Raw genomic sequence first — 27,910 nt, 5'->3', positions numbered from 1 at the left:
GCTTGCTTATAGCGGGCACTGCGTGCGCCCTGCTTGCTTATAGCGGGCACTGCGTGCGCCCTGCTTGCTTATAGCGGGCACTGCGTGCGCCCTGCTTGCTTATAGCGGGCACTGCGTGCGCCCTGCTTGCTTATAGCGGGCACTGCGTGCGCCCTGCTTGCTTATAGCGGGCACTGCGTGCGCCCTGCTTGCTTATAGCGGGCACTGCGTGCGCCCTGCTTGCTTATAGCGGGCACTGCGTGCGCCCTGCTTGCTTATAGCGGGCACTGCGTGCGCCCTGCTTGCTTATAGCGGGCACTGCGTGCGCCCTGCTTGCTTAATAGCGGGCACTGCGTGCACGCTGCTTGCTTAATAGCTGGCACTGTGTGCACCCTGCTTGCTTAAAAGCTGGCACTGTGTGCACCCTGCTTGCTTAAAAGCTGGCACTGTGTGCACCCTGCTTGCTTAAAAGCTGGCACTGTGTGCACCCTGCTTGCTTATAGCTGGCACTGCACATTGCTATGTATAATATTAGGACTTTATACAACCTGCTTACTTTTAACTGTAACTCTGTGCACAATGTATGCTTATAGCCGGCATAGTGTGATCCCTGATTGCTTATTGCTGACACTCTGTTTTCCATTCTAGTTTATAATTGGCACTGTGTGCAACCTGCTGGCATTCTGTGCACCCTGCTCACTTATAACTTGAACTCTATTTACCTTGTTTGCTTATAACGGGCACTGTGCGCACCCTGCTTGCTTATAACTGGCACTGTGTGCACCCGGCTTGCTTATAGCGGGCACTGTGTGCACCCGGCTTGCTTATAGCGGGCACTGTGTGCACCCGGCTTGCTTATAGCGGGCACTGTGTGCCCCCGGCTTGCTTATAGCGGGCACTGTGTGCACCCGGCTTGCTTATAGCGGGCACTGTGTGCACCCGGCTTGCTTATAACAGGGCACTGTGTGCACCCTGCTTGCTTATAGCGGGCACTGTGTGCACCCGGCTTGCTTATAACAGGGCACTGTGTGCACCCTGCTTGCTTATAGCTGGCACTGCACATTGCTTTGTATAATATTGGGACTTTATGCAACCTGCTTACTTTTAACTGTAACTCTGTGCACAATGTATGCTTATAGCGGGCATAGTGTGATCCCTGATTGCTTATTGCTGACACTCTGTTTTCCCTTCTAGTTTATAATTGGCACTGTGTGCAACCTGCTGGCATTCTGTGCACCCTGCTCACTTATAACTTGAACTCTATTTACCTTGTTTGCTTATAACGGGCACTGTGCGCACCCTGCTTGCTTATAACTGGCACTGTGCGCACCCTGCTTGCTTATAACTGGCACTGTGCGCACCCTGCTTGCTTATAACGGGCACTGTGTGCACCCTGCTTGCTTATAACTGGCATGTGCACGCTGTTTACTTATAACTGGTGCCCTTTGCACCCAGCACACTTATAAATGAGCACTGTGGATAGGATGATAGTTATATCTGCTGCAGTGGGCACTCTACTTGCTAATAACTGGCACTGTGGTGTGGGGCAGCTGGGGGCTAACTAACAGAGCGGGCCCCATGCTGGATAATAACTCGCGGACAGTTTCTGCGGTGCCATTTGTCTTGGCCAGCGCTCTGCTCTCTGTGTCTCTGACACCTATTCCCTGACACAACCACCCCAGTGTCTCTTTACTGCATTTTATGGCCTGTGATTGGGCACCCCGGGGTCTGCTATAAATCCTATGTAATGAGCTGCCCTCCCGCCAGCCCCGGACCTCCATTATGTGTCCCTTGTACAGCGCTGCCACTGCAGACAAACTTTGTCAGAGCCGCATTTGTCTCCCTTAACGAGATGGCCTCTTTAATCACGTCGTTTAGTTAAATGGCCTCATTAGTAGAGCTCTTCGGAAACCACGTGTCCAGGCGAGGCCTCGGTAAAAGGCCGCAAAAACCTATTGGTGGAATATGAGGATTGCGGCGTTAATGGAGAGGCCACGAGCACTTCAGAGGCCCTTATAAGGAGGTCATTCCATAACCTGCTGAACGTAACAATCTGGCTCGTGTAATGTCTGTCTATAGAGGTCGGCAAAATAACGGCATTTTCGACCCCCCCCTGCTCACCAGATAGGAAAAGTTTGACATGGAAAATGGTGATGGCAGGGGGCCATGTGAGGATGCTGGAATGTTGAAGGTTGGCGGAAAAAGGGCAAAAGCAATGATGTGGCGTTGGCCCCCTCGATGGGCAATGATGTGGCGTTGGCCCCCTCGATGGGCAATGATGTGGCGTTGGCCCCCCTCGATGGGCAATGATGTGGCGTTGGCCCCCTCGATGGGCAATGATGTGGCGTTGGCCCCCTCGATGGGCAATGATGTGGCGTTGGGCCCCCTCGATGGGCAATGATGTGGCGTTGGGCCCCCTCGATGGGCAATGATGTGGCGTTGGGCCCCCTCGATGGGCAATGATGTGGCGTTGGGCCCCCTCGATGGGCAATGATGTGGCGTTGGGCCCCCTCGATGGGCAATGATGTGGCGTTGGGCCCCCTCGATGGGCAATGATGTGGCGTTGGCCCCCTCGATGGGCAATGATGTGTACAAACATGGTGGCCAAGAAACGTCTGACCTCTGTGATTGCCAACAAAGGGATTGTTGAGGCTGCCGAGTAAACAGAAGACTCTCCATTATGTAATCTGATGGCACTCGTCCCGCCCCCTTCCTTTGCCCTCTGGGGAACGATAAATATAGTATGTCTTTTGTGGCCCCCCCAACGAATCCCAGAACGCCGATGTTTGGGGGCCACAAAATATAGATGGATGGATGGATAGATAGATAGACAACCAGTGGGGCCATATGAAACCGGACCATGGACCGCAATTGGTCCGCGGGCCAGACTTTGGACACGCCTGCTCTCAACAGACACCCAACTGAGAAAAGAGATTGGGGACACCAATTCCTTAACCACTTCCCGCCCGGTCAATAGTCAATTGACGTCCGGGAAGTGGTTGTGAAATCCCGACTGGACGTCTATTGACGTTTCATGCCGGCGCGCGCCCGTGGGGGCGCGGCGATCAGTGATGCGGGGTGTCAGTCTGACACCCCGCATCTCCGATCTCGGTAAAGAGCCTCCGGCGGAGACTCTTTACCACGTGATCAGCCGTGTCCAACCACGGCTGATCACGATGTAAACAGGAAGAGCCGTTGATCGGCGCTTCCTCACTCGCGTCTGACAGACGCGAGCCGATCGGCGGCTCTCCTGACAGGGGGGGCTCGCGCTGATTCAGCGCAGCCCCCCCTCGGATGCCAACACTGGACCACCAGGGAATGCCCTTCGGTGCTCAATAGAGCAAAAAAAATAATTAACACAATCGATGCCAATCAGTGCCCACAAATGGGCACTGACTGGCAACATGGGCACTGGCTGAAATGATGCCCAGCAATGCCATCAGTGCCGCCCCTCAGTGTCCATCAGTGCCACCTCTTGGTGCCCATCTATGCCCAGTGCCGCCTATGAGTGCCGCCTATGAGTGCCCATCAGTGCCGCCTATCGGTGCCCATCAGTGCCACCATATCAGTACCCATAATTGAAGAAGGAAACTTAATTACAAAAAAAATTAACAGAAAACCATAAAAACTAAAAAAAAATTCAAAAATGTTGGTCTTTTTTTAGTAGTTGCGCAAAAAAAAAAAACCGCAGAGGTGATCAAATACCACCAAAAGAAAGCTCTATTTGTAGGAACACAATGATAAAAATTTCATTTGGGTACAGTGTAGCACGACCGTGCAATTGCCATTCAAAGTGTGACAGCGCTGAAAATTGGCTTGGGCAGGAAGGTGCGTAAGTGCCCGGTATGGAAGGGGTTAATCATTTCTCAGCTGCACAGTGAATGAACAGGTAGTGGAAGTACAGAGGCTCCCTGTTCACAAACTGAAGGAGGGAGGGGCCACAGGGGGATCTTGCCCCCCCCCCTTTATCAGCGGTCCTGCCCAAAGGTGTTGGATTTGGAACTTTCTTCGACGAGTTGTGTTTTTTTTTTTTTTTTTCCTATTTACAATGGGCCAGATTCAAGAACCAATTGCGCCCGTGTAACCATAGGTTACACGGCGCAATTGCTTACTTGCTCCGGCGTAGCGAATGCTCCTGATTCAGGAACATCGCTACGCCGACTGCAGCCTAAAATCTGCGCGGCATAAGGCTCTTATGCCACACAGATTTTACGCTGCATTCTAGCGAAAACCGATAGGGGGCGCTCCCATTGTGATCTGTGTATAGTATGCAAATTGCATACTAACGCCGATTCACAAACTTGCGCGGGCCCTGCGGACGCAAATTACGTAATTGGTGTACGTCGGGTTTCGCGTAACGTTACACATCGTAATAGCAGGCGCAGCCAATGCTATAGGATGGCCACGTTCCCTCGTTGCGACGTTCAAATTTTACGTCATTTGCGTAAGTCGATCGTGAATGGCGCTGCCCCCGGCGGGATCATTTACATTAGGCGCCCTTACGCCGGGCAAGTTAACACAGCGCCCCCGCAATTTACGGAGCTTCTGCTCCGTGAATCTCGGGCAGCGCAGAAAATTTGCGCGGGCGCAGGGCAAAAACGCTGCCCTGTGCCTGCGTAAGAAAGGCGCAGATTCTTACTGAATCTGGGCCAATGTTTTTGCCACATTCATATAAATGACATTGAATGGCTTTGTAGACTTGGAGGAAAATCAGATGATCGGAAGGGAAAGCGAGAACTTTGCAGATCGTTTTAGCTAGGCCCCCCCCCCCCCGGACTTTGAACGCTCTGACCGCGGCTCTTGTGTATGGGCCCCGCAGAGCCCGGCGCGGCCTTGATTGTTTGCAGGGATTTGTAGAGGGGGGGGGAGACGTTTCCCTTTTGAGACTCTTTTTGTTTGCTGTGAGTGCGGCTTGAATGAGCGGCGGTGGCGGCATGTGAAGGGTCTTGTCGCTGAATGACTTGCCAACCCAACAATCTCCTCTTAATTCTCCTGAAGTGTGACGGGGAGGTGCCGAGCGCCCATTGTGGCTCCTCGTTTACAGCGGGGTCGGGGTCATACCACTCGTAAAAAAACACACAAGAGGACCGATTTACAACATCCCATCCACAATACCAGCGGCGTGCGCGCCAGCCGGCCTCTCTGTGTCACTGGCGGGTTCTTATCAATCGCCCAACTTTATAGACAAATCGTTTACATTTCAACACTTTATAGAGGAGCTTTCAGTCATTTACAAGTCTGAGAGACCCCCCCACCCCCCCTTTATCATTAAGAAGCCATGACTTTGCCTAGGCTGAGATGATGTCATCAGTCTGCTGCAAGTAGAAGGAAGCATTTCCTCAGTCTCCTCTCCCCCATGGATCAGATTGCAACATTGTACTTTTGTAGAAGGAGGAGGAAGCATTTCCTCAGTCTCCTCTCCCCCCCAGAGATCAGACTGTAACTTTTTAGAAGGAGATGGCATTTCCTCAGTCTCCTCTCCCCCCCAGAGATCAGACTGTAACTTTGTAGGAGGAGGAAGCATTTCCTCAGTCTCCTCTCCAGTGGCGTCACTAGGGTTGGTGTCACTCGGTGCGGTAAAACGTGGTGTCACCCCCCCCCCCCCTCTGTCTAGGCTGCCCAGCACCAAGCAGGCAGTGCACGGGCACGGGGCGCACCCCAAACCAGCCCCTGTAAATGATAGTATAGGGCAGTATAGTGGCAGGTTAGGGTAGTATAGAGTGGTATAGTGGCAGGTTGGTGTAGTGGGCATGTTGGGGTGATATAGGGTAGTTTGGGGTGGTATAGGGCAAGTTAGGGTTGCATAGGGCAAGTTGGGGTGGCATGGGAAAGTTAGGGTGGTACAGGGCAGGTTGGGGTGGTATAGTGCAAGTTAGGGTGGCATAGGGCAAGTTGGGATGGCATGGGAAAGGTTGGGTTGGTACAGGGCAAGTTAGGGTGGCATTGGGCAAGTTATGGTGGCATAGGGCAAGTTATGGTGGCATAGGGCAGATTGGGGTGGTACAGGGCAAGTTAGGGTGGCACAGGGCAAGTTGGGGTGACTTGGGAAAGTTTGGGGTGGCACAGAGCAGGCTGGGGTGGTACAGGGCAGGCTGGGCATGTCAGCTAAAAAAAACGGGATGGTGTCACCCCTCTAGCGGGTGTCACCCGGTGCGGACCGCACCCCCCTAGCAACGCCTTTGCTCCTCTCCTCCAGAGATCGGACTGTAACTTTGTAGAAGGAGGAGAAAGCATTTCCTCAGTCTCCTCTGTAACTTTGAGGAAATGCTTCCTCCTCCTCCTACAGTTACAATCTGATCTCTGGAGGAGAGGAGACTGAGCAAATGCTTCCTCCTCCTACAATGTACAGACTAATGACTGGGGGAGGGGAGACTGAGGAAATGCTTCCTCCTTCTACAGTCTCCCCTCCCCCAGTGATCAGACTGTAACTTTGTAGAAGGAAGCATTTCCTCAGTCTCCTCTCCTCTAGGGATCAGACTGTACAATGTAACGTTGTAGCAGATTAAAAGGTGAGGGGCAGCAGAGGCTGATCCGTGTCAGACATTTGTGAACATGAGCTGCACGGGTCCCAGGTTGTACATGATTGCGTTTATCTCTGATGCCTGAACAAATATGGCACGGTCCTGGCAAAAATAAATGGGATGAAGGTATTGTCCTGTGATGGCCGTGGGAAGTAATAAACTCCTGGAAATGTTGCCCTGACACATTACTCAGCATGCATAACGTCAGTAGAATAGTTGATTGGTTGAGTGCCGCACGTTGTACATCAATGGCTGATCTTCCTTTCTGTTTCTTTGCAGCCCCTCGGTCCCTCCCCTCTGGCCAGGAAGCGGCTTCTTCAAGAAAAATGGTGCGCTCCTCCAGGGTAAGTCTCCATCCATGCCTCTGCTTGTCCTTCTCCTTCTGTACTCAGGGGGGAGCCGCACCTCTGCTAATGGGGGCCCCTCTGCTAATGGGGGCCCCTCTGCTAATGGGGGCCCCTCTGCTAATGGGGGCCCCTCTGCTAATGGGCGGCCCCTCTGCTAATGGGCGGCCCCTCTGCTAATGGGCGGCCCCTCTGCTAATGGGGGCCCCTCTGCTAATGGGGGGCCCCTTCTGCTAAGGGCGGCCCCTCTGCTAAGGGCGGCCCCTCTGCCAATGGCGGCCCCTCTGCCAATGGCGGCCCCTCTGCTAATGGGGGGCCCCTTCTGCTAATGGGGGGGCCCCTTCTGCTAATGGGGGGGCCCCTTCTGCTAAGGGCGGCCCCTCTGCTAATGGCGGCCCCTCTGCCAATGGCGGCCCCTCTGTGCGCGCGGCGTCCTCAAAACCCAATGTCTGCAGTGCTGGTCGGATCTCATCTAATATAGAGGGCGCCAAGTGTAGCTGCTTCACATCAAAGGGCCACATGGAATATTCTGCAAATGTAATGCTATAGGAAACTGAGACTGAGAATTCTATAGGGATCATTGGAGACTGGGGACGTGCTATAGGGTTCATTGGAGACTGGGGACGTGCTATAGGGATCATTGGAGACTGGGGACGTGCTATAGGGTTCATTGGAGACTGGGGACGTGCTATAGGGATCATTGGAGACTGGGGACGTGCTATAGGAGTTGTTGGAGACTGGGGACATGCTATAGGAGTTGTTGGAGACTGGGGACGTGCTATAGGAGTTGTTGGAGACTGGGGACGTGCTCTAGGAGTTGTTGGAGACTGGGGACGTGCTATAGGGATCATTGGAGACTGGGGACGTGCTATAGAATCATTGGAGACTGGGGACGTGCTATAGAATCATTGGAGACTGGGGACGTGCTATAGAATCATTGGAGACTGGGGACGTGCTATAGGGATCATTGGAGACTGGGGACGTGCTATAGAATCATTGGAGACTGAGGACGTGCTATAGGGATCATTGGAGACTGGGGACATGCTATAGGGATCATTGGAGACTGGGGACGTGCTATAGAATCATTGGAGACTGGGGACGTGCTATAGAATCATTGGAGACTGGGGACGTGCTATAGAATCATTGGAGACTGGGGACGTGCTATAGGGATCATTGGAGACTGGGCACGTGCTATAGGGATCATTGGAGACTGGGGACGTGCTATAGGAGTTGTTGGAGACTGGGGACGTGCTATAGAATCATTGGAGACTGGGGACGTGCTATAGGGATCATTGGAGACTGGGGACGTGCAATAGGGATCATTGGAGACTGGGGACGTGCTATAGGGATCATTGGAGACTGGGGACGTGCTATAGGGATCATTGGAGACTGGGGACGTGCAATAGGGATCATTGGAGACTGGGGACGTGCTATAGGGATCATTGGAGACTGGGGACGTGCTATAGGAATCATTGGAGACTGGGGACGTGCTATAGAATCATTGGAGACTGGGGACGTGCTATAGGGATCATTGGAGACTGGGGACGTGCTATAGAATCATTGGAGACTGGGGACGTGCTATAGAATCATTGGAGACTGGGGACGTGCTATAGGGATCATTGGAGACTGGGGACGTGCTATAGGAATCATTGGAGACTGGGGACGTGCTATAGGAATCATTGGAGACTGGGGACGTGCTATAGGAATCATTGGAGACTGGGGACATGCTATAGGAATCATTGGAGACTGGGGACATGCTATAGGAGTTGTTGGAGACTGGGGACATGCTATAGATATCATTGGAGACTGGGGACATGCTATAGGAATCGTTGGAGACTGGGGACATGCTATAGGAGTTGTTGGAGACTGGGGACATGCTATAGATATCATTGGAGACTGGGGACATGCTATAGGAGATGTTGGAGACTGGGGACATGCTATAGAAGTTGTTGGAGACTGAGGACATGCTGTAAGAAACCTACGCAGTAGAAATATTCCAGTTGTCTATGTGAAATGTTCTCGGGTCTCATTGTTCTCTTCCTCTGCAGTATTATTATTATTATTGTTGTTGTTTTGTCCTCCTGGGATCTCTAGTCCTCCATGGTGCGGGGGATGGAGGGGAGATCGGCGTGGCTGATGCCCCCCCCCCCCCCTGTGGTGTGTACATTTCGGTGCTGAGAATTGTCGATCGTTGTGTGTGGTGAGATGCGGACGCTCGCTCTTTTCATGGTCCTCCTCGGGGGCGGTCTGAGGTTTCTGATAGAAACGTTCCATTGGTGGTCGGTGAACTTTTTATTCTGTAATGTTTGACACCCACAGAGCCTAAAACGCCCAATCACAGGCAGGAGAACGGCTGCCATCCGACATTCATCCCACACTGAGTACAACGCTCACCCCGTCCAGCGGCGGCACCATTCAGCCTGCCGTAGACTTACACTGCATGCAGGCAGGGGGGATGGATGCTGCTCCCGCACTCCAATGCTGTACTACACCCACAAGGGCCAGACCTGTGCAGGGGCCCCGGATAGACAACCCAAAAGGTGGCCATAAACGGCTCGAAGTTCCTCCGATTCCTGCTGGCTTGGCAGGTATTTGAGCAGTGTGTGGCCCCGCCAGCAACTTTCCATTTGGCAAAAAATTGCTTGCTGAAAAGCGCCAGTATCCTATGATTCCTAAGATCCAGTGATTTTGGGGCCCCTTTGATCTGGTGATTTTCGGCAGCCCCATGGATCCGGTGATTTTTGGTGGCCCCGTGGATCTGGTGATTTTCAGGGCCCCTTGGATCTGGTGATTTTCAGGGCCCCTTGGATCTGGTGATTTTCAGGGCCCCTTGGATCTGGTGATTTTCAGGGCCCCTTGGATCTGGTGATTTTCAGGGCCCCTTGGATCTGGTGATTTTCAGGGCCCCTTGGGTCTGGTGATTTTCGGGGCCCCTTGGATCTGGTGATTTTTTTCAGGGCCCCTTGGATCTGGTGATTTTTTTCAGGGCCCCTTGGATCTGGTGATTTTTTTTCAGGGCCCCTTGGATCTGGTGATTTTTTTTCAGGGCCCCTTGGATCTGGTGATTTTTTTCAGGGCCCCTTGGATCTGGTGATTTTTTTCAGGGCCCCTTGGATCTGGTGATTTTTTTCAGGGCCCCTTGGATCTGGTGATTTTTTTCAGGGCCCCTTGGATCTGGTGATTTTTTTCAGGGCCCCTTGGATCTGGTGATTTTCAGGGCCCCTTGGATCTGGTGATTTTTCAGGGCCCCTTGGATCTGGTGATTTTTCAGGGCCCCTTGGATCTGGTGATTTTTTCAGGGCCCCTTGGATCTGGTGATTTTTCAGGGCCCCTTGGATCTGGTGATTTTTCAGGGCCCCTTGGATCTGGTGATTTTTCAGGGCCCCTTGGATCCGGTGATTTTTCGGGGGCCCCTTGGATCCGGTGATTTTTCGGGGGCCCCTTGGATCTGGTGATTTTTCGGGGGCCCCTTGGATCTGGTGATTTTTCGGGGGCCCCTTGGATCTGGTGATTTTTCAGGGCCCCTTGGATCTGGTGATTTTTCGGGGGCCCCTTGGATCTGGTGATTTTTCAGGGCCCCTTGGATCTGGTGATTTTTCAGGGCCCCTTGGATCTGGTGATTTTTCAGGGCCCCTTGGATCTGGTGATTTTTCGGGGGCCCCTTGGATCTGGTGATTTTTCGGGGGCCCCTTGGATCTGGTGATTTTTCGGGGGCCCCTTGGATCTGGTGATTTTCGGGGGCCCCTTGGATCTGGTGATTTTCGGGGGCCCCTTGGATCTGGTGATTTTCGGGGCCCCTTGGATCTGGTGATTTTCAGAGCCCCTTGGAAATGGGGGTGTCATTACCAATGTATTGACACTCTCAGCAGTTCGCATACGGCGGTGTGAACTTCCGTGCGATGAAATCTGGAAATTTGAAGATTCGGAAATTTAAAAAATCGAAAATCTGGAAATTTGAAGATCAAAAATTCGAAGATCCGAAATAATAATTCACTAACTGGCTAATAATAACTATTCAATGAAGTATTGGAATTTCCTTTCCAATTTGGCTGTTGGTGAACGTAACGAATACGAATTTATCCGAAATAACGAATGCCGCGTCTATTTTTCGGATACCTGTGCTATCGAATTTTTGGATTTTCTTTCTTATTTTCGTGTTTTTGAATTTACAAATTGTGATCATAACAATTAAACCTAAAAAAAAAAAAAAGAAAATAAAACGAAAGTGCTCGTGTCCATTGAGCGCCTGTCGCCGTTTCATTCGCCGCGCACCTTTCCGGGAGGAATGGAGGGGGATGGAAACGACGGCTCGCTGACATTTTTTGTCCTCGGACTTGGGAAAACTTTCCCCCACCCACCTTCTAACCAAACAGGCTAAAGTTTACTGGCGTAGTTTGGTTGCCGCGGCGACGGCGGGGTGTGTCCGCAAATGACGGGGTGAAGACAGGCTGCTGTTTAAATGCTAGGTGTGTGTGTGTGATTATCTGCAACCCGACGCCTCCCGCCGGCAGACAAAGGAAGCCGCTCCGCCATTGTCCGCCTGCTTAACCCTTCGCTGACTCCGGCGACGCACCGTACAATTTGTCGCCGGAATCGACTTTTTTCTTGTCTTTTTTTTTTTTTTTTTTTTTTAATCCGTGTCTTCACGCAATGTCACCATACACCGCACAACGGTTATTACGGTTACCCCCAACCGGAAGGATTTTGTATGTATTGTACAATCACTGTACAGTCTCCAATAAGCTGGACATAACACTATACCAGGGATAAGCAATTAGCGGACCTCCAGCTGTTGCAAAACTACAATTCCCATGAGGCATAGCAAGACTCTGACAGCCACAAGCATGACACCCAGAGGCTGAGGCATGATGGGACTTGTAGTTTGGCAACAGCTGGAAGTCCGCTAATTGCATATCCCTGCACTATACAATCAGATTGCTATGCATACTAGCTCATTATGCCTTTTTCTTGCAAGTTTTATTTTTATGGTGATTTTTTTATTTTTTTATATTTTTTTTAAAGAGGGTTTACTTCCCCTTTAAGAGGACCTGTCATTCTTTTTTCTATTACAAGGGATGTTTACATTCCTTGTAATAGGAATAAAAGTGACACAATTTTTTTACTTAAAAAAAAAAAAAAGTGTAAAAATAAATAAAATCTAGTAAAATAAATAATAAAACGTTTTAAAGCGCCCCGTCCCGACGAGCATACGTGAGCAGCGCCCGCCTATAAAAACGGTTTTCAAACTACACACGTGAGGTATCGCCGCGATGGTTGGAGCGAGAGCGATAATTCTAGCGCTAGACCTCCTCTGTAACTCAAAACGTGCAACCTTTTAAAAAAAAAAAAACGTAAACCTCGCCTATGGAGATTTTTAAGGGTAAAAGTTTGTCGCCATTCCACGAGCGGACGCAGTTTTGAAGCGTGACATGTTGGGTATCAATTTACTCGGCGTAACATTATCTTTCACAATATATAAAAAAAAAAAACTAGGGCTAACTTTTATTGTTGTCTTAATTTTTTTTATTCAATAAAAGTGAATTAAAAAAAAAAAAGTGCGCACATACGGTGTGACAAAAAGTATTGCAGGGCAGGCCTGGGATTGTCAGGCTGGGGAGCAAAGTGTTAAGCGACGCCGGATGTCCTCCAGCCAGGAAATGAGGCGGAGCTCCATGTGACTTGCTGCAGCTTCTAATGCACATTGTGAGAAGCTCACAGTGTACGGTGAAATCAGAGTAAGCCATTTCAGTCCAGGAGAGGAGCCGGTAGAAGCGTGGAAGGCGGGAGGTCGTCTCAGAGGAGGGCCCTTCCTTCCTCTCTAAGCTGCGATTCTTTAGCATTTGCAGTTCCTTGTAGCGAAATCCCCAAAAAATAAAAAGGCCAACGCGCCTCCAATCAGTGGGGCTAATTAAATAAGCCGCCCGCCGCGTTCCGTGCGCTGGCAGAATCGGGATTCCTGGCTCTGCCGCTGCTTCCCATTGAGCCGGGGTCAGGATATCGCAGAAGCCACTTGTGTTGTGACGCGCCGGGGGGGGGGGGGGCTGTGTGCGCCAGGCGGGAGCGGCGGGGGGAATTGTTCCTGTTTGTTTAAAGAAGAGAGAGAGGGAAATGAGGAGAATAAAAAAAAAAAAAAGGTCAGCGGCGAGCCGCGCCGCCCGTGCCGTGCCAGGGAATTGCAAACTCTATTTTCTGCGTCCTGAAAGATTTGAACCGCGGCCAAACTTCCTCGCCAGCGATCGCTCAGAATAAACGTCCCCGCTTGTGTTTTTAATTTACTTATTTAAAAGTAATGATCTCACAGCTGTTATCCAGACAGTATTACCCCGAATCCAATCCATTCGTCATCATCTCCGCGCCGACAAGCGTGCGATAACAAGAGGAGAGGAGGGCGCCGCGGTATGGGGCGGGGGGGGAGGGGCATGACTCAAGGGGTTCATTGGACAGGTCATCTGACCTCCAGCCAATCGGTGGTGTTGGTGTTTTGTCATAAACATGTATGCTTGGGTTTGCAGAGCGTGTATGGTTAACCGAATGGAGGAAAGCGGTACGAGCGCGCACGCGCCTATCACATGAAGCCAATAAGAATTCCTTTATATCGGCTTTCGGAATTTACAAATGCAGCGATTTAGAAATCGGATGAAAAGTTTAGCGCGGGGAAACATTTTGATGGATAAAAAGTGCGTTTTATATACAACTATAGAGATCAGATCAAAATGAGGAGGACAGAGGGACAGTCCCTCGAATTTCGGGACAGTTGGGAGGTATGGACTAATAGCAGCCTTAACCACTTAAGCCCCCGGACCATTTGGCTGGCCAAAGACCGGGCCCCTTTTTGCGATTCGGCACTGCGTCGCTTTAACTGACAATTGCGCGGTCGTGCGACGTGGCTCCCAAACAAAATTGGCGTCCTTTTTTTTTTTTTTTTCCACAAACAGAGCTTTCTTTTGGTGGTATTTGATCACCTCTGCGGTTTTTAGTTTTTGCGCTATAAACAAAAATAGAGCGACAATTTTGAAAAACATTCAATATTTTTTACTTTCTGCTATAATAAATATCCCCCAAAAATATATATAAAAAAATGCTATACATATGCACTGATTACTGTGAAAATGACACTGGCAGTGAAGGGGTTAACCTGTATGAGGCGCTGAAGCGGTTAAGTGTGACCTAGGGAAGTGATTCTAACTGTTAGGGGGCGTGGCTTGCCGTGACACGTCACTGATCGCTGTTCCCGATGAGAGGGAACAGACGATCAGTGACATGTCACTAAGGACGGGGGAGATGTTGTGCTTACACTGACATCTCCCCGTTTTTCAGCTCTGCAACCCGATAGTGGGACATCGGGTCCGGAGGGCACGGTCACGGAGCTCGAGACAGGGCCGTGAGCGCGCCGTCGGCGGCGCACGTGACCACACGGCTCGCAAATTAAAGGGGACTTCTATGTACGCCCATTTGCGCAGCCGTGCCATTCTGTCAACGTAAAAGTGCGTCGGGAAGCGGTTAAAGTGATACTATAGGTTCAATTTCTCTTCCGTTCATGGACGCACACAGCAGCCTTTGACCTTAGGGTTATAACTCTCCTGGAAGGAAGCGGATATAACCCGAAGGTCAAAGGCTGATGTGTCTGTCCATGAACTCAGAGAAATGGATTTTACGGTGAGTACAAAAATCCTATTTTCTCTTTCGTTCATGGACGGACACAGCAGCCTTTGACCTTCGGGTTATATCCGCTTCCTTCCAGGAGACTTATAACCCTAAGGTCAAAGGCTGCTGTGTCCGTCCATGAACTCGGAGAAATGGATTTTACTGCGAGTACAAAAATCCAATTTTTTTTTTTTTGGCTCCCGATCCTCCTCTTCTGGTGTCCCACGGCGGCTCTCTCGGGTCCCCCCCGCATCAGATAACCCCCTTTGGGAAGCGACTCCCGCCAAATGCAGGACTCGGCCCGGTGCCCACGTCATTGGATTTGATTGACAGCAGTGGGAGCCAATCTCTGCGCTGCTATCAATCTATTCAATGAAGAGTCGAAAGCGATGGCGGGATCGCGCCCATGGAAATTCGGGGCTCCGGTAAGTAAAACGGGGGGGCTGGGGGTCCGGACACCACCAATCACAATTGAGCATTTTCAGGTAATTTAAAAGCATCTTCTTCTTACCAAAGCGTGCAAGTGAACAAACAAAAGGTGCGTTCTGCGCATTTCCAGACATAATTCAAACGCGCCAATCTATTGGGGTCAAAATTGCGCAATTCTCCCCTAAAGTACCCGACGTCCTTTTTCTTGAGCATCAAGTGACGCTACACGACGTGACGCGACACTGCGGTGCGCCGGCTCTCCATAGGACACCAAACTTGATGTTTGCGCTCTTTTGGGAAACTAATTTCCAAGGAGCGCGGCCGGGTCACCTTTCGCCGTACCTTTTGCCCGTGGATCGGCCTCCTCAGAGGAGACGTAATCTCTGGGATTAACAGACATTAAACGCTGATTGGCACCCATCCCCCCCCCCGCTGACGCACGCTCTCCACATCGGGTTTTCTTTCTTTTTTTTTTTTGGCTGAAGACATCAAAGCTGGCAAAAAAAAAAGGGAAAAGTTTGTTGTCAGGCAGGAAAGTCGGCGAGTGGCGCAGGCGCGGCCGCTGTGAGCGCTGTGACCTGCTTTGTGTCGAAGAATTCAAACATTCCCAGATGTCGGCTTCTCAAGCCTGGACATGCCGGAGGACAGACCGGTTTTCTTGTCATCCCCCTCCCCTCCCCCACCCTGGACCTCTTATGAAAGGCGTCTGAGCACTTATGTAAAACTCGGGCCATCTCTTGTGCGCCCGTCGCCCGCCCCGTGTGCCCGTCTGTGGCTCTTGGCATCTTTTAGTACAGATTTCAGCAAACTCCATGCAGATCTGGATTCGCACTTCACCTGCATTCCAATCGCAGGCGCTATTCAAAGTTTCATCTGCTTTTATTTTACCTTCCCAGGTTCTGCTTTCATTACATCACCCAAGAGGCAGTGATGTCATCACTGGGTCCCTGAACTTCTCTATGAAATCATGGCTGGTGGGAGGAGCCAGTAAGGGTGCTGTACATGGCCTCCTGGAAACATCCCAGCAGGGGGCGGGCTCTTGGGAGGAGTTATGCAAATATTACAATGCCTTGAGCCCTCATTCCTGATGCAAGCAGTGGGCGGGCTCTTGGGAGGAGTTATGCAAATATTACGATGCCTTGAGCCCCCCTAGTCCTGATGCAAGCAGGGGGCGGGCTCTTGGGAGGAGTTATGCAAATATTACGATGCCTTGAGCCCTCAGTCCTGATGCAAGCAGGGGGCGGGCTCTTGGGAGGAGTTATGCAAATATTACGATGCCTTGAGCCCTCAGTCCTGATGCAAGCAGGGGGCGGGCTCTTGGGAGGAGTTATGCAAATATTACGATGCCTTGAGCCCTCAGTCCTGATGCAAGCAGTGGGCTGGCTCTTGGGAGGAGTTATGCAGATATTACGATGCCTTGAGCCCTCAGTCCTGATGAAAGCAGGGGGCGGGCTCTTGGGAGGAGTTATGCAAATATTACAATGCCTTGAGCCCTCAGTCCTGATGCAAGCAGGGGGCGGGCCCTTGGGAGGAGTTATGCACATATTACAATGCCTTGAGCCCTCAGTCCTGATGCAAGCAGGGGGCGTGCCCTTGGGAGGAGTTATGCAAATATTACAATGCCTTGAGCCCTCAGTCCTGATGAAAGCAGGGGGCGGGCCCTTGGGAGGAGTTATGCAAATATTACGATGCCTTGCACCCTCAGTCCTGATGCGAGCAGGGGGTGGGCTCTTGGGAGGAGTTATGCAAATATTAGGATGCCTTGAGCCCTCAGTCCTGATGCAAGCAGGGGGTGGGCCCATGTAATGTATAGGTGTTTTAAGTAATTTTGATGCAGTCTAGTGCATTTTTTCACCCTCTCTTTCTTGACCTTAAATAAGGACATAGTGTTCCAGTGCGTTTCTGTGCTTTTTTAGTGCGTTTTACAGTGTTCCAGTACAGTCCAGTGCAGCATGTTCTACTTTTGTTACTGGAACTGCAAGCACTGGTGTGAACTATGCCATTGAAAAACCATATAACATACTTTCCATAAGTTTTTCTTGCATAAACTGGCCCTAAAAACGAGCTGTAAAAACAAAGAAAACAAGCCTAAGCACGTCAAGCCGCGTTTGACGTTTTTTTACGTTTTTACATTATAAAGCAGGGGTAGGCAATCTGGGGCCCTCCAGCTGTTGAACTAAATTTCCCACGAGGCATTGCAAGGCTGGCAGAGACAATTACTCCCAAAGGAATGATGGGACTTGTAGTTCTGCAACAGCTGGAGGGCCCCCAGGTTGCCTACCTTTGGTTTATAATGTAAAATAAAAATAAAAACATCAAACGCGGCTAAATACGTGTGTTTTTAATCAAAAACGCCGTCACCAAAAACCGTGGGAAAATCGCACAATAACGATAATGTTAAAAACACGGTTGACGTGGAAAACTAATGTTTTTAGCGCTGCTGGCGTTTTTAAAAGCGTCCTGTGTGCATGAGGTTGGGACATTGATGGCTGTGATTGGATAATGTAGAAAAAAATGCAACAAAATGGGATAAAAAAAAAAATGCCATCAGTGAAATTCCAAACCTAACCAACCTGACCGGCGAAGGTTCAGTAGCGCAATTGCGGTCCAATCAGAGTGTAACTCTTCCACCATCACCGCTCACATGCTATAACATGTAATATTTTGTTTTATAAATGTCACCGTATCTGTCACCGGAATCTGCCGGAGAGCGTTGGGGTCAATGACACGTTGTAGGTCAGCCTGAAAATTGCTGAATTCTGTGCAGTCAGCAAGAACAATCCCCGAGAGGAGACACTCATCTCATTTCTTCATCCATTCACATCTCCAGAAGAATGTCCCCCCCCCACCCTCCCGCCTGCAATACATTGGTGTACTTAGTGTGTGACATAGAGCTTGTAATAAAGAGGACCTGTCATTATCATTACAAATCTGCATATATTCACCCCTGACCTGTCACCGTTATACAGCAACAGGATCATTATTAAGAAATTCTCCGTCTTTTATTATTAACCATTTACTGACCGGCCCACGCACTTCTACATCTGCAGAATAGCACAGCTGCGCAAAGCAACGTGTGTATATACGTCGCTTTTAATTTCGCGAACTGAGAAGCAGGGGGGTGCCGCGAATTGAGAAGTGGGGGGGGTGCCGCGAATTGAGAAGGGGGGGTGCCGCGAATTGAGAAGTGGGGGGGTGCCGCGAATTGAGAAGGGGGGGTGCCGCGAATTGAGAAGTGGGGGGGTGCCGCGAATTGAGAAGGGGGGGGGTGCCGCGAATTGAGAAGGGGGGGGGGGTGCCGCGAATTGAGAAGTGGGGGGGTGCCGCGAATTGAGAAGGGGGGGGGTGCCGCGAATTGAGAAGTGGGGGGGGGTGCCGCGAATTGAGAAGTGGGGGGGGTGCCGCGAATTGAGAAGTGGGGGGGGGTGCCGCGAATTGAGAAGTGGGGGGGGGGTTGCCACGAATTGAGAAGTGGGGGGGGGGGCCGCGAATTGAGAAGTGGGGGGGGGGGTGCCGCGAATTGAGAAGTGGGGGGGGGGGGTGCCGCAAACTGAGAATTGGGGGGGGGGGGGTGCCGCGAACTGAGAAGTGGGGTGGGGGGTGCCGCGAACTGAGACGTGGGGGGGGGGGGTGCCGTGAACTGAGAAGTGGGGGGGTGCCGCGAACTGAGAAGGGGGGGTGCTGCGAATTGAGCCACAGGGGGGGGTGCTGCCGCTGCAAATTGATGTGGGAGGGGGGTGGGCTTGGGGAGCTGACAAAAAAGGGGGGGTTCCAGGCCGGGCCCCTGGGGACCATCAGGGCCCCTTGCAGGTGTATTGCCTGTACCCCCCTGATGGCGGCCCTGGTTACTGGCCAGATCACCAGGTGAAAACAGGAAAGATGCCTAAAAAAAAGCAAACTAATGCAGCCACATCTAATTAGTAATCTGCAATAATATAACCTTTTTGGTTCCTTGTTCAATACCGCTTCCATTTTTTATCTGTTTGGCCAAAGTTCTGCCCCCCCCCCCCCCCCCCCCGGAGTAGAGCCCCACTCTCTCTGCTCTTTATCCAATAAAAAGGGTCTCTGACCTTGAATATGGATCTATTTATAGGACCTATGATGGCTCGTCAGCGTTTATTTGCTTGTATTCCTTCTGACAGCTACTAGAGACGACCCGAGGAATGGAATTCCATCGCCTGACGCACTATTGATTAAAGTGCGCGTTAGCCGGGTGAACGCTGGGACTGAGACAATTCCCCCCGCAGAGGCGTCCGCCGGAGATCTGCGAATAGCGTTGTAAAACCCCCGGGGAGGAGGAGGCGGCTTCTGTGTGATATTCCGCCCGGCGACACGGGAGGATGCTGGTTTTTAGGGGTCGATAGTTTGTTGTTTTTTTTCTTATCGATTTACTTACTGCCGCGATATTCTGCAACGCTTTACACAGAAAGAGATGCATGAGATACACCAAAAGCATTATAGGATGATATATAGTATAAATACGGGAAAAAAATAACCATTTGCTCACCACAATATATATATATATATATACACTATACCACCAAAAGTATTGGGACACCTGCCTTTACACGCACATGAGCTTTAACCACTTAAGGACCGAGCCTGTTTTTCAGACTCAGTGGCCCAGATTCACAAAGCACTTCCGCGGACGTATAACAAGTTACGCCTACGTAAGTGCAAATGTGCGCCGTCGTATCTGCATGCAAGACCCACAAACATATATGCGCCTAAAACCAGGCTACATTCCACCAAACCTATCTTGCTTACACCAGCGTAGGGTGGGCGCACATTTAGGCTGGGAGCATGGTCCTGCTTCCATTGATTAGCCATTCAAACATGCAAATGAGGGAAATACGGCGATTCACGAACCTGCGTGTGCCCGACGCAGGCTACGAGAGGTGCGCGTAAGTTGTACGTCCGGCGTAAAGTTATGCTCCATAAAGGAGGTGTAACCCGGCAACAGACATGCACAGGTCTGCACCAGGGAACACAAGCCGGCGTATTTTAGGTTGGACGTGTGTCTGGCTGGGCGTAGGTTACGTTCACGCCGTACGCAGTGATCCGGCGTAGTTTAGGCAGTTGTTCCGACGTGGTTGTGAGCAGGCGCAGGGGGATGGGTCAACGTCACGGCGCATGCGCAGTTCGTGCTACGTATCTGTCTGGCGCTCGGCCCAACATTTGCATGGGGGTCACGCCTCATTTGCATGGGTCACGCCCACTTCCACCTACGCCGGCGTACGCCTTTGAATCCTACGCAACGTTGGGAGCACTGGCTTGCTGAATTCATTGCTTGCCTCTCTGCTCTGCGTTGGCGTAGCGTACATTGGTTACTCTACGGCGGCGTAATGTGCGCCTTGCTCTCTGTGAATCTGGGCCAGTGTTTAAAACCCTTTTTTTTTTTTTTTTTGCTAGAAAATTACTTAGAACCCCCCAAACATTATACATTTCTTTTTTCTAACAAAATCGACGTATCTCCCTCATTTGCATATTTGCAATGAGGCGGCCAGCGTAAATATGCGCCCACGATACGCCGACGTAGGAAAGTTACGTCGGTCGAAAGAAGCCTATTTTCAGGCGTATCTAGTTGTGTGGGAACGGCGCATAGTTACACTTACGCGGCGTATCTCAAGATACGTCGGCGTAAGTGCTACGTGAATCCAGGCCAAAGTGTTTTGACCTCTGGCCTAGTATGTTTGGCGCGCTTACTCTTCAACCTCTCCAGTGCTATGGAAGCCCTCCTTTTGGGGGGAAAAAAAGCTGTTGAGATAAGTGTTCAGATTGGGGCCACCGCCAATGTGAGGAGGTTATCCCAACAATAAGGTCATGCTCTATGATGACCTATTTGTATTGTCCGATCCAAGATGAACTCCTAAAGAGCTTCAAGAATCCATCTTAGATTGGACAATACAAATGGGTCATCGTAGCCCCTGGTATGACCTACTATGTTTGGTGTGTTTACTCCAAGTTATCCAGAGCCAAGGAAGCCCTCCTTTTTGGAAAATAACCTGTTGAGAAAACTGTTCGGATTGGGGCCACCACATGTTCTATGATGACCCATTTGTATTGTCCAACCCAAGATGAATTCCTAAAAAGCCATGCTTCAAGAGTCCATCTTGGATTGTACAATACAAATGGGTCATCCTAGCCCCTGGTTATGTTCATCCTATGTAGACCAATATGAATGTCCAATATGGATGTCACTTGAAGGAGGGGGTATTGGAAATCCCCCTAAACATGGCGGACCATTTTTATGTGAAGATGTTACCAAATAAAAAGTAAGGCCCGGATTCACATACATTGGCGCATAGTTATGCCGGCGTAGCCTATCGAATATACGCTACGCCGACGTAGCGCAGAGCGGCGAGCATAGTATTCACAAAGCACTTGCTCCCTAAAATACGCTGGGTTCCCTTGGCGTAAATCGTCGTAAGTGGCAGTGGGCGTGAGCCATGCTAATGAGGCGTGACCCCATGTAAATGATATACTGAGCGTCATAAAGATACGAATAACGTACGGTGCATGTGCCGTCCCGTTGACGCAACCCACTGCGCATGCGCAGAATCATGTCGAAACTACTCCCTAAGATACGTCAAATCACTGCCTACTTTTTCTCTTCTCCCCCTTTTTTTTTTTTCTCTTTCTTCTTCTATGTATGTATGTTTGTTAGATGTTTCGGTCAAGATAATATGTATCACATATTTGTATGTTTGGTTGTCAAGACCATAGTAGTAATGTATGTATACTTGGGTACTACTAAAAACTTAATAAAATTCAGATTGAAAACAAATCACTGCCTACGACGTGAACGTAACCTACGCCCAGCCCTATTCACGTACTACTACGTAAACGACGTAAAATACGACGGCTGTTCCCTGGTCCATACCTTAGCATGAGTTGCGCCTCATAGATGGGGAATAACTATATACCGGACGTAAGCCTTACGCAAACCGCGTATATTATATGCCGGGCGCAACTACGTTCGTGAATCAACGTCTCTCACTCATTTGCATATTTGCAATGAGGCGGCCAGCGTAAATATGCGCCGACGTAGGAAAGTTACGTCGGTCGGAAGAAGCCTATTTTCAGGCGTATCTAGTTCTGTGGCACGGCGCACAGATACGACGGCGCATAGTTACACTTACGCGGCGTATCTCGAGATATGTTGGCGTAAGTGCTACGTGAATCCAGGCCAAAATCTTTGACATCTGGCCTAGTATGTTTGGCGCGCTTACTCTTCAACCTCTCCAGTGCTATGGAAGCCCTCCTTTTGGGGGAAAAAAAAGCGCTGTTGCGATAAGTGTTCAGATTGGGGCCACAGCCAATGTGAGGTGGTTATCCCAACAATGAGGTCATGCTCTATGATGACCCATTTGTATTGTCCGATCCAAGATGAAGGCCTAAAGAGCCATTCTTCAAGAGTCCATCTTGGATTGTACAATACAAATGGGTCATCGTAGCCCCTGGTTATGTCTCGCTTTATAAACAGTGACACTTCTGCAAGCCTTGGCACGGCCCTGGCGTTGTCCTAATGCGCCTTCCATTAGCGGCAGAGAAAAGAGGGCATACATTCTGTAGTCGTTTTCTTTTCTTTGGCAGCTCACAATGAAAGAGGCTTTTTACCCCCCCTTTCTCGGCTCTGTACACAATGGAATACTGTACGGCTTTCAGATGCCCCCTCGTACAAATGCTTCGTGTCACAAGCGATCAGTGTCGGGCGGCTTGCGATGAGTGGAAACGCGGGCCTCGCTGTTGTTAAATGATTGTCACAGGCCTGGCTGAGCAGATTGTAAGAGCGCCCCCCCGTCCCTCGCAGTGTTCACCTCGCCGCTTTCTACCTATTGTGTGTGTGATCAGTGACCCGGCTGACACGGGACTTAATGCAACAAAGCCGAAAACGCTTTTCTTCCTTTCAGCGCGGCTCCAAATGGAGGATCTCGTGAGCTTCCAATCGATGAAGTCCCAGCTTGTTCGCAGTGTATGTTTTCTGTATCCATTCTCGGAATTTGATTGTACAACCCCCCCTGATGGCGTTTACTTCCGGCCTTACACCGACAATGCTCCCGAAACGCAGAACTTATCCAAACTCCACCATTTTTATGTAGATGGCGGGGAAAAAAATATCAACAGTTATAGCTGAACAGAAAATCCACACTTCTCCTTCCGGTGGGGCTTCCCCTGTACTGCAAGAGTTAACTGCTGATTTTTATTGGGGCGGGGGGCTCCAAACTGTTCAATCTGAGGCCCCCCCCCCCAAATAGTTTTCATTCATTAATAAATTTTATTTGCAGCTTGTTTGGAATACGCATGATATGATCCAGAGCAACAGAAAGGCCTTCCTAAAGCAAAGAAATCCCAATTAAAGTTGAGCCCCCTTGCCTCGGGGTCCCCATCAGAGTGCCCCCTTGCATCTGAGTCCCCATCAGTGTGCCCCCTTGCGTCGGGGTCCCCCTCGGAGTGCCCGCCCTTGCGTCGGGGTCCCCCTCGGAGTGCCCGCCCTTGCGTCGGGGTCCCCCTCGGAGTGCCCGCCCTTGCGTCGGGGTCCCCCTCGGAGTGCCCGCCCTTGCGTCGGGGTCCCCCTCGGAGTGCCCGCCCTTGCGTCGGGGTCCCCCTCGGAGTGCCCGCCCTTGCGTCGGGGTCCCCCTCGGAGTGCCCGCCCTTGCGTCGGGGTCCCCCTCGGAGTGCCCGCCCTTGCGTCGGGGTCCCCCTCGGAGTGCCCGCCCTTGCGTCGGGGTCCCCCTCTGATCAAAAACTGACACTAACCAAGTGCTTAATAAAACCTTGTATGCTTAGATTTAGTGTAAGACATAAGGCACAGCCAACGCATTTCGGTGATCCTGGCTCCTCTTGCTCAGAGCTTTGGCAGTGTTGGATCTTTGGGTCGTGTCCTAATATAACTGTTCTCTGTGTCTGTAGTGGCAAACCTCTGTCTTTTCATGGTTGGTGTTGGTGGATTTAGTATCCTATTACAGTGTAATCGCCGAAAATTCCTGATGTCACCATATGCAGCATCGGGATCATTTTTCAGAAAACATTTTATATATAAAGAGAAAACGGACAGTGACTTTGCCCAGGCTGAGATGGCAGGAGGGAGCGTTTCCTCAGTCACCCCTTCCCCTTTTTGCCTTGAATGAGATGTCATCAGTCTGAGGAAATGCTCCCTCCTGCGTGTAGCAGACTGATGACATCATCTCAGCCTGGGCAAAAGGGGGGGAAGGGGCGACTGTGTATATGCTTCCTCCTGCCTGCAGCAGACTGATGACATCATTTCAGTCTAGGCAAAAGGGGAAGGGGTGTCTGAGGAAATGCAATCTCCTGCCTGTAGCAGTCGCCCCTTCCCCTTTTGCCTAGACTGAGATGATGATGTCATCCGTCTGCTGCAGGCAGGAGGAAGCATTTCCTCAGTCACCAATTCCCCTTTGCCTAGACTGAGATGATGATGATGTCAGTCTGCTGCAGGCAGAAGGAAGCATTTACACAGTCTCCCCTCCCCCTTTGACCAGGCTGCATCTTTGTAGCAAGGTGAGAAGCTGCAGCAGAGGCTGATCCCCTGAGGTCTGAGCATATAATTTAGATACTGGGGTAGATTCAGGTACCTTTTGCGGCGGCGTATCTCCAGATACGCCGCCCGTAATTTGAATTCCGCGCCCGCGTAGTGTTACGCCGATTCACAAAGGCAGTTACGCTGAAAAAATAGGCTTCCTCCACCGACGTAACTTGATTGCGGCGGTGTAGAATTGTGTGCAATATCACTTTGGCCGCTAGGGGCGCTTCCGTTGTTGTCGGCGTAGAATATGCTAATTTCCTAGATACGCGGATTCTCAAACGTAAATGCGCCCGGCGTTCGTTTTTTACGTCGTTTGCGTAAAGGCTTTTTCGGCGTAACGTTGCTCCTGCTATTAGGAGGCGCAGCCAATGTTAAGTATGGACGTCGTTCCCGCTTCGAAATTTGAATTATTTACGTCGTTTGCATAAGTCGTTCGCGAATAGGGCTGGACGTAATTTACGTTCACGTCGAAACCAATACGTCGTTGCCCCGTACTTGGAAGCAATGCACACTGGGATATGTACACGGACGGCGCATGCGCCGTTCGTAAATCACGTCAGGTCATCACATATTAACATAAAACACTCCCCCCCCCTTCCCCATTTGAATTACGCGCGCTTACGTCGGCCCCATTTACGCTACCGCGACTTACGGAGCAAGTGTTTCGTGAATACTGCACTTGCTCCTGTAAGTTGCGGAGGCGTAGCGTAAATACACTACGCTGCGCCGCCGTGAATTATAGCGTAGGCTATCTGAATCTACCCCAGTGGGTATAAGTTCAGACGGTAATGATTCCGGTGGTGCCGATCATTGACCCCCCCATGAGTACTGGGTGTGAGTTTATCTCGATGACATTTACAAACCCCCCCCCCCCCCCCCCCCCCGGGCTCGTTCTCCTCTATTCCCGGAAACTCTGCTCTCTGATCGCACTCCATGTTCCCGAGCTCCGGTGGAATTCCCAGCCATTGGGAGTCGGTTATTTCCGTGGCGTGTTCCTGGCACGCCGCCATCCAAAGAACGCGGCTTTCAGTATTTTTTTTTTTTTTAGAAGTAGGTTAACACGTGAGCCACGTCTCCGGGACCCGGGGTGGGGCCCCCTTATCTGCCGCGCTTTGTTGTTGCTGCGGGTGCCGTAGTAACGGAGGGAGAGTCGCCCGTCGCCATGGCGATGAACTTGCACCATTGTCCCGACACGCAGCTACACCCAGCCCAGAGCTGAGTAATGTCGCTTGTTTATCCGGGAGACGGCGGAGCGCGAGAAATCTGCAGCCCGCATGTTGTGTCTGCAGCTCTGCGATGATTGTTGGGGGGGCTCATTCGCAACGGACACGAGACGTCCCAACGCAGTCCCAACCCAGGGACATAGAAATCAAAAAAAAGACTGAAAGTGTTTTTCTGTTATAAAATTTTGCAAATAAATAATCTTTCTTCATAAATTTAGCCCAAAAAATTTTCTGCTACATTTTTTCTTTTGTGAAAAAAACCCAAATCAGTGTTTATTATTCAGTCTGTAGGAAAGTTTTATAAAGTCCACAAACGATGGGATATATATCTGAAAATCCATCGATCCTGATGTACTGACGGACTATCATTTCTTGATGCCCGAAAATGCCCAGGACAGTGCAAATACCCCCCCCCCCCCCAAATGACCCCCTTTTGGAAAGTAGACAGTCCAAGGTATTTAGTAAGAGGCATAGCAAGATTTTTGACGTTGTCATTTTTTGGCATAATGTTTTGGATTTTTTTTTTTTTTACATACTGCGTGTTTGTGCAGTACAGAGCACAGGGGCCCCATCAGAGTTCCCCCTTTGCATCGGTGGGGGTCCCATCGGAGTTCCCCCTTTGCATCGGTGGGGGTCCCATCGGAGTTCCCCCTTTGCAATGGTGGGGGTCCCATCAGAGTTCCCCCTTTGCAATGGTGGGGGTCCCATCGGAGTTCCCCCTTTGCATCTGTGGGGGCCCCATCAGAGTTCCCCCTTTGCATCGGTGGGGGTCCCGTCAGAGTCGCCTCCCCTTTGCATCTGGGGTCCCCGTCAGAGTTGCCCCCCCTTTGCATCTGGGGTCCCCGTCAGAGTTGCCCCCCCCCTTTGCATCTGGGGTCCCCATCAGAGTTGCCCCCCCCTTTGCATCTGGGGTCCCCGTCAGAGTTCTTTCTTTTATTTCCAGTAGAATCCGGACTTGGTACAAAATAAAACATAGTTTCAGTTTTTTTGTTACTTTGTGTGACCCCTGGAGGGCCCCACAGAGATAAAAGGGCCCCACAGAGATAAAAGGGCCCCACAGAGATAAAAGGGCCCCACAGAGATAAAAGGGCCCCACAGAGATAAAAGGGCCCCACAGAGATAAAAGGGCCCCACAGAGATAAAAGGGCCCCACAGAGATTAAAGGGCCCCACAGAGATTAAAGGGCCCCACAGAGATTAAAGGGCCCCACAGAGATTAAAGGGCCCCACAGAGATTAAAGGGCCCCACAGAGATTAAAGGGCCCCCCCCCCCCCGGGCCCCACAGAGATTAAAGGCCCCCCCCCCCCCCCGGGCCCCACAGAGATTAAAGGGCCCCCCCCCCCCGGGCCCCACAGAGATTAAAGGCCCCCCCCCCCCCCGGGCCCCACAGAGATTAAAGGCCGCCCCCCCCGGGCCCCACAGAGATTAAAGGCCCCCCCCCCCCCCGGGCCCCACAGAGATTAAAGGGCCCCCCCCCCCCGGGCCCCACAGAGATTAAAGGGCCCCCCCCCCCCCGGGCCCCACAGAGAGTAAAGCCCCCCCCCCCGGGCCCCACAGAGATTAAAGGGCCCCCCCCGTGCCCCACAGAGATTAAAGGGCCCCCCCCCCCGGGCCCCACAGAGATTAAAGGCCGCCCCCCCCCGGGCCCCACAGAGATTAAAGGCCCCCCCCCCCCCCCGGGCCCCACAGAGATTAAAGGGCCCCCCCCCCCCGGGCCCCACAGAGATTAAAGGGCCCCCCCCCCCCGGGCCCCACAGAGAGTAAAGCCCCCCCCCCCGGGCCCCACAGAGATTAAAGGGCCCCCCCCGTGCCCCACAGAGATTAAAGGGCCCCCCCCGGGCCCCACAGAGATTAAAGGGCCCCCCCCCCGGGCCCCACAGAGATTAAAGGGCCCCCCCCCACCCCGGGCCCCACAGAGATTAAAGGGCCCCCCCCCACCCCGGGCCCCACAGAGATTAAAGGGCCCCACAGAGATAAAAGGGCCCCGTCTACATTCAGCAAACTTGACATCAGAGTTTGCGTTTTCTTGGCGGCCGTGGCGAATTAAAGTCCGGGGGGGGGGTGTGAGGAGGGGGGGCTGCAGCTGTCCCCGGCCTTGTAGGGCCCGCTTAGCATGTCTATAACCTTTCACAGTGATAATTGGGGAAAGAATAGAGACCCGAGCCGGGCAGGGCGGCCCATGTTTGCCTGCGTGTCCTCCAGCGTCTGCAGGCCGCCTCAGTCACT

At 51.4% G+C, this 27,910-nt stretch overlaps 1 protein-coding gene across 4 annotated transcripts in view; it reads left to right on the top strand.

Annotated features, from left to right (window-relative positions):
• The window catches only part of FOXN3 (forkhead box N3), a 223,233-nt gene that overhangs the window by 161,727 nt on the left and 33,596 nt on the right, over positions 1-27,910 (top strand). For all 4 annotated transcript variants that reach the window (XM_040333129.1, XM_040333133.1, XM_040333131.1 and 1 more), the window contains exon 4: positions 6,780-6,844. In XM_040333129.1, coding sequence (XP_040189063.1) covers positions 6,780-6,844 — 65 coding nt within the window. The remainder of the gene's footprint in view (positions 1-6,779; positions 6,845-27,910) is intronic.

Source organism: Rana temporaria, chromosome 13 (genome assembly GCF_905171775.1).
Source record: "Rana temporaria chromosome 13, aRanTem1.1, whole genome shotgun sequence".
Lineage (NCBI taxonomy): Eukaryota > Metazoa > Chordata > Amphibia > Anura > Ranidae > Rana > Rana temporaria.
The sequence above is the reverse complement of the archived record's forward strand: the minus strand, read 5'-3'. Positions and strand labels throughout refer to the sequence as shown.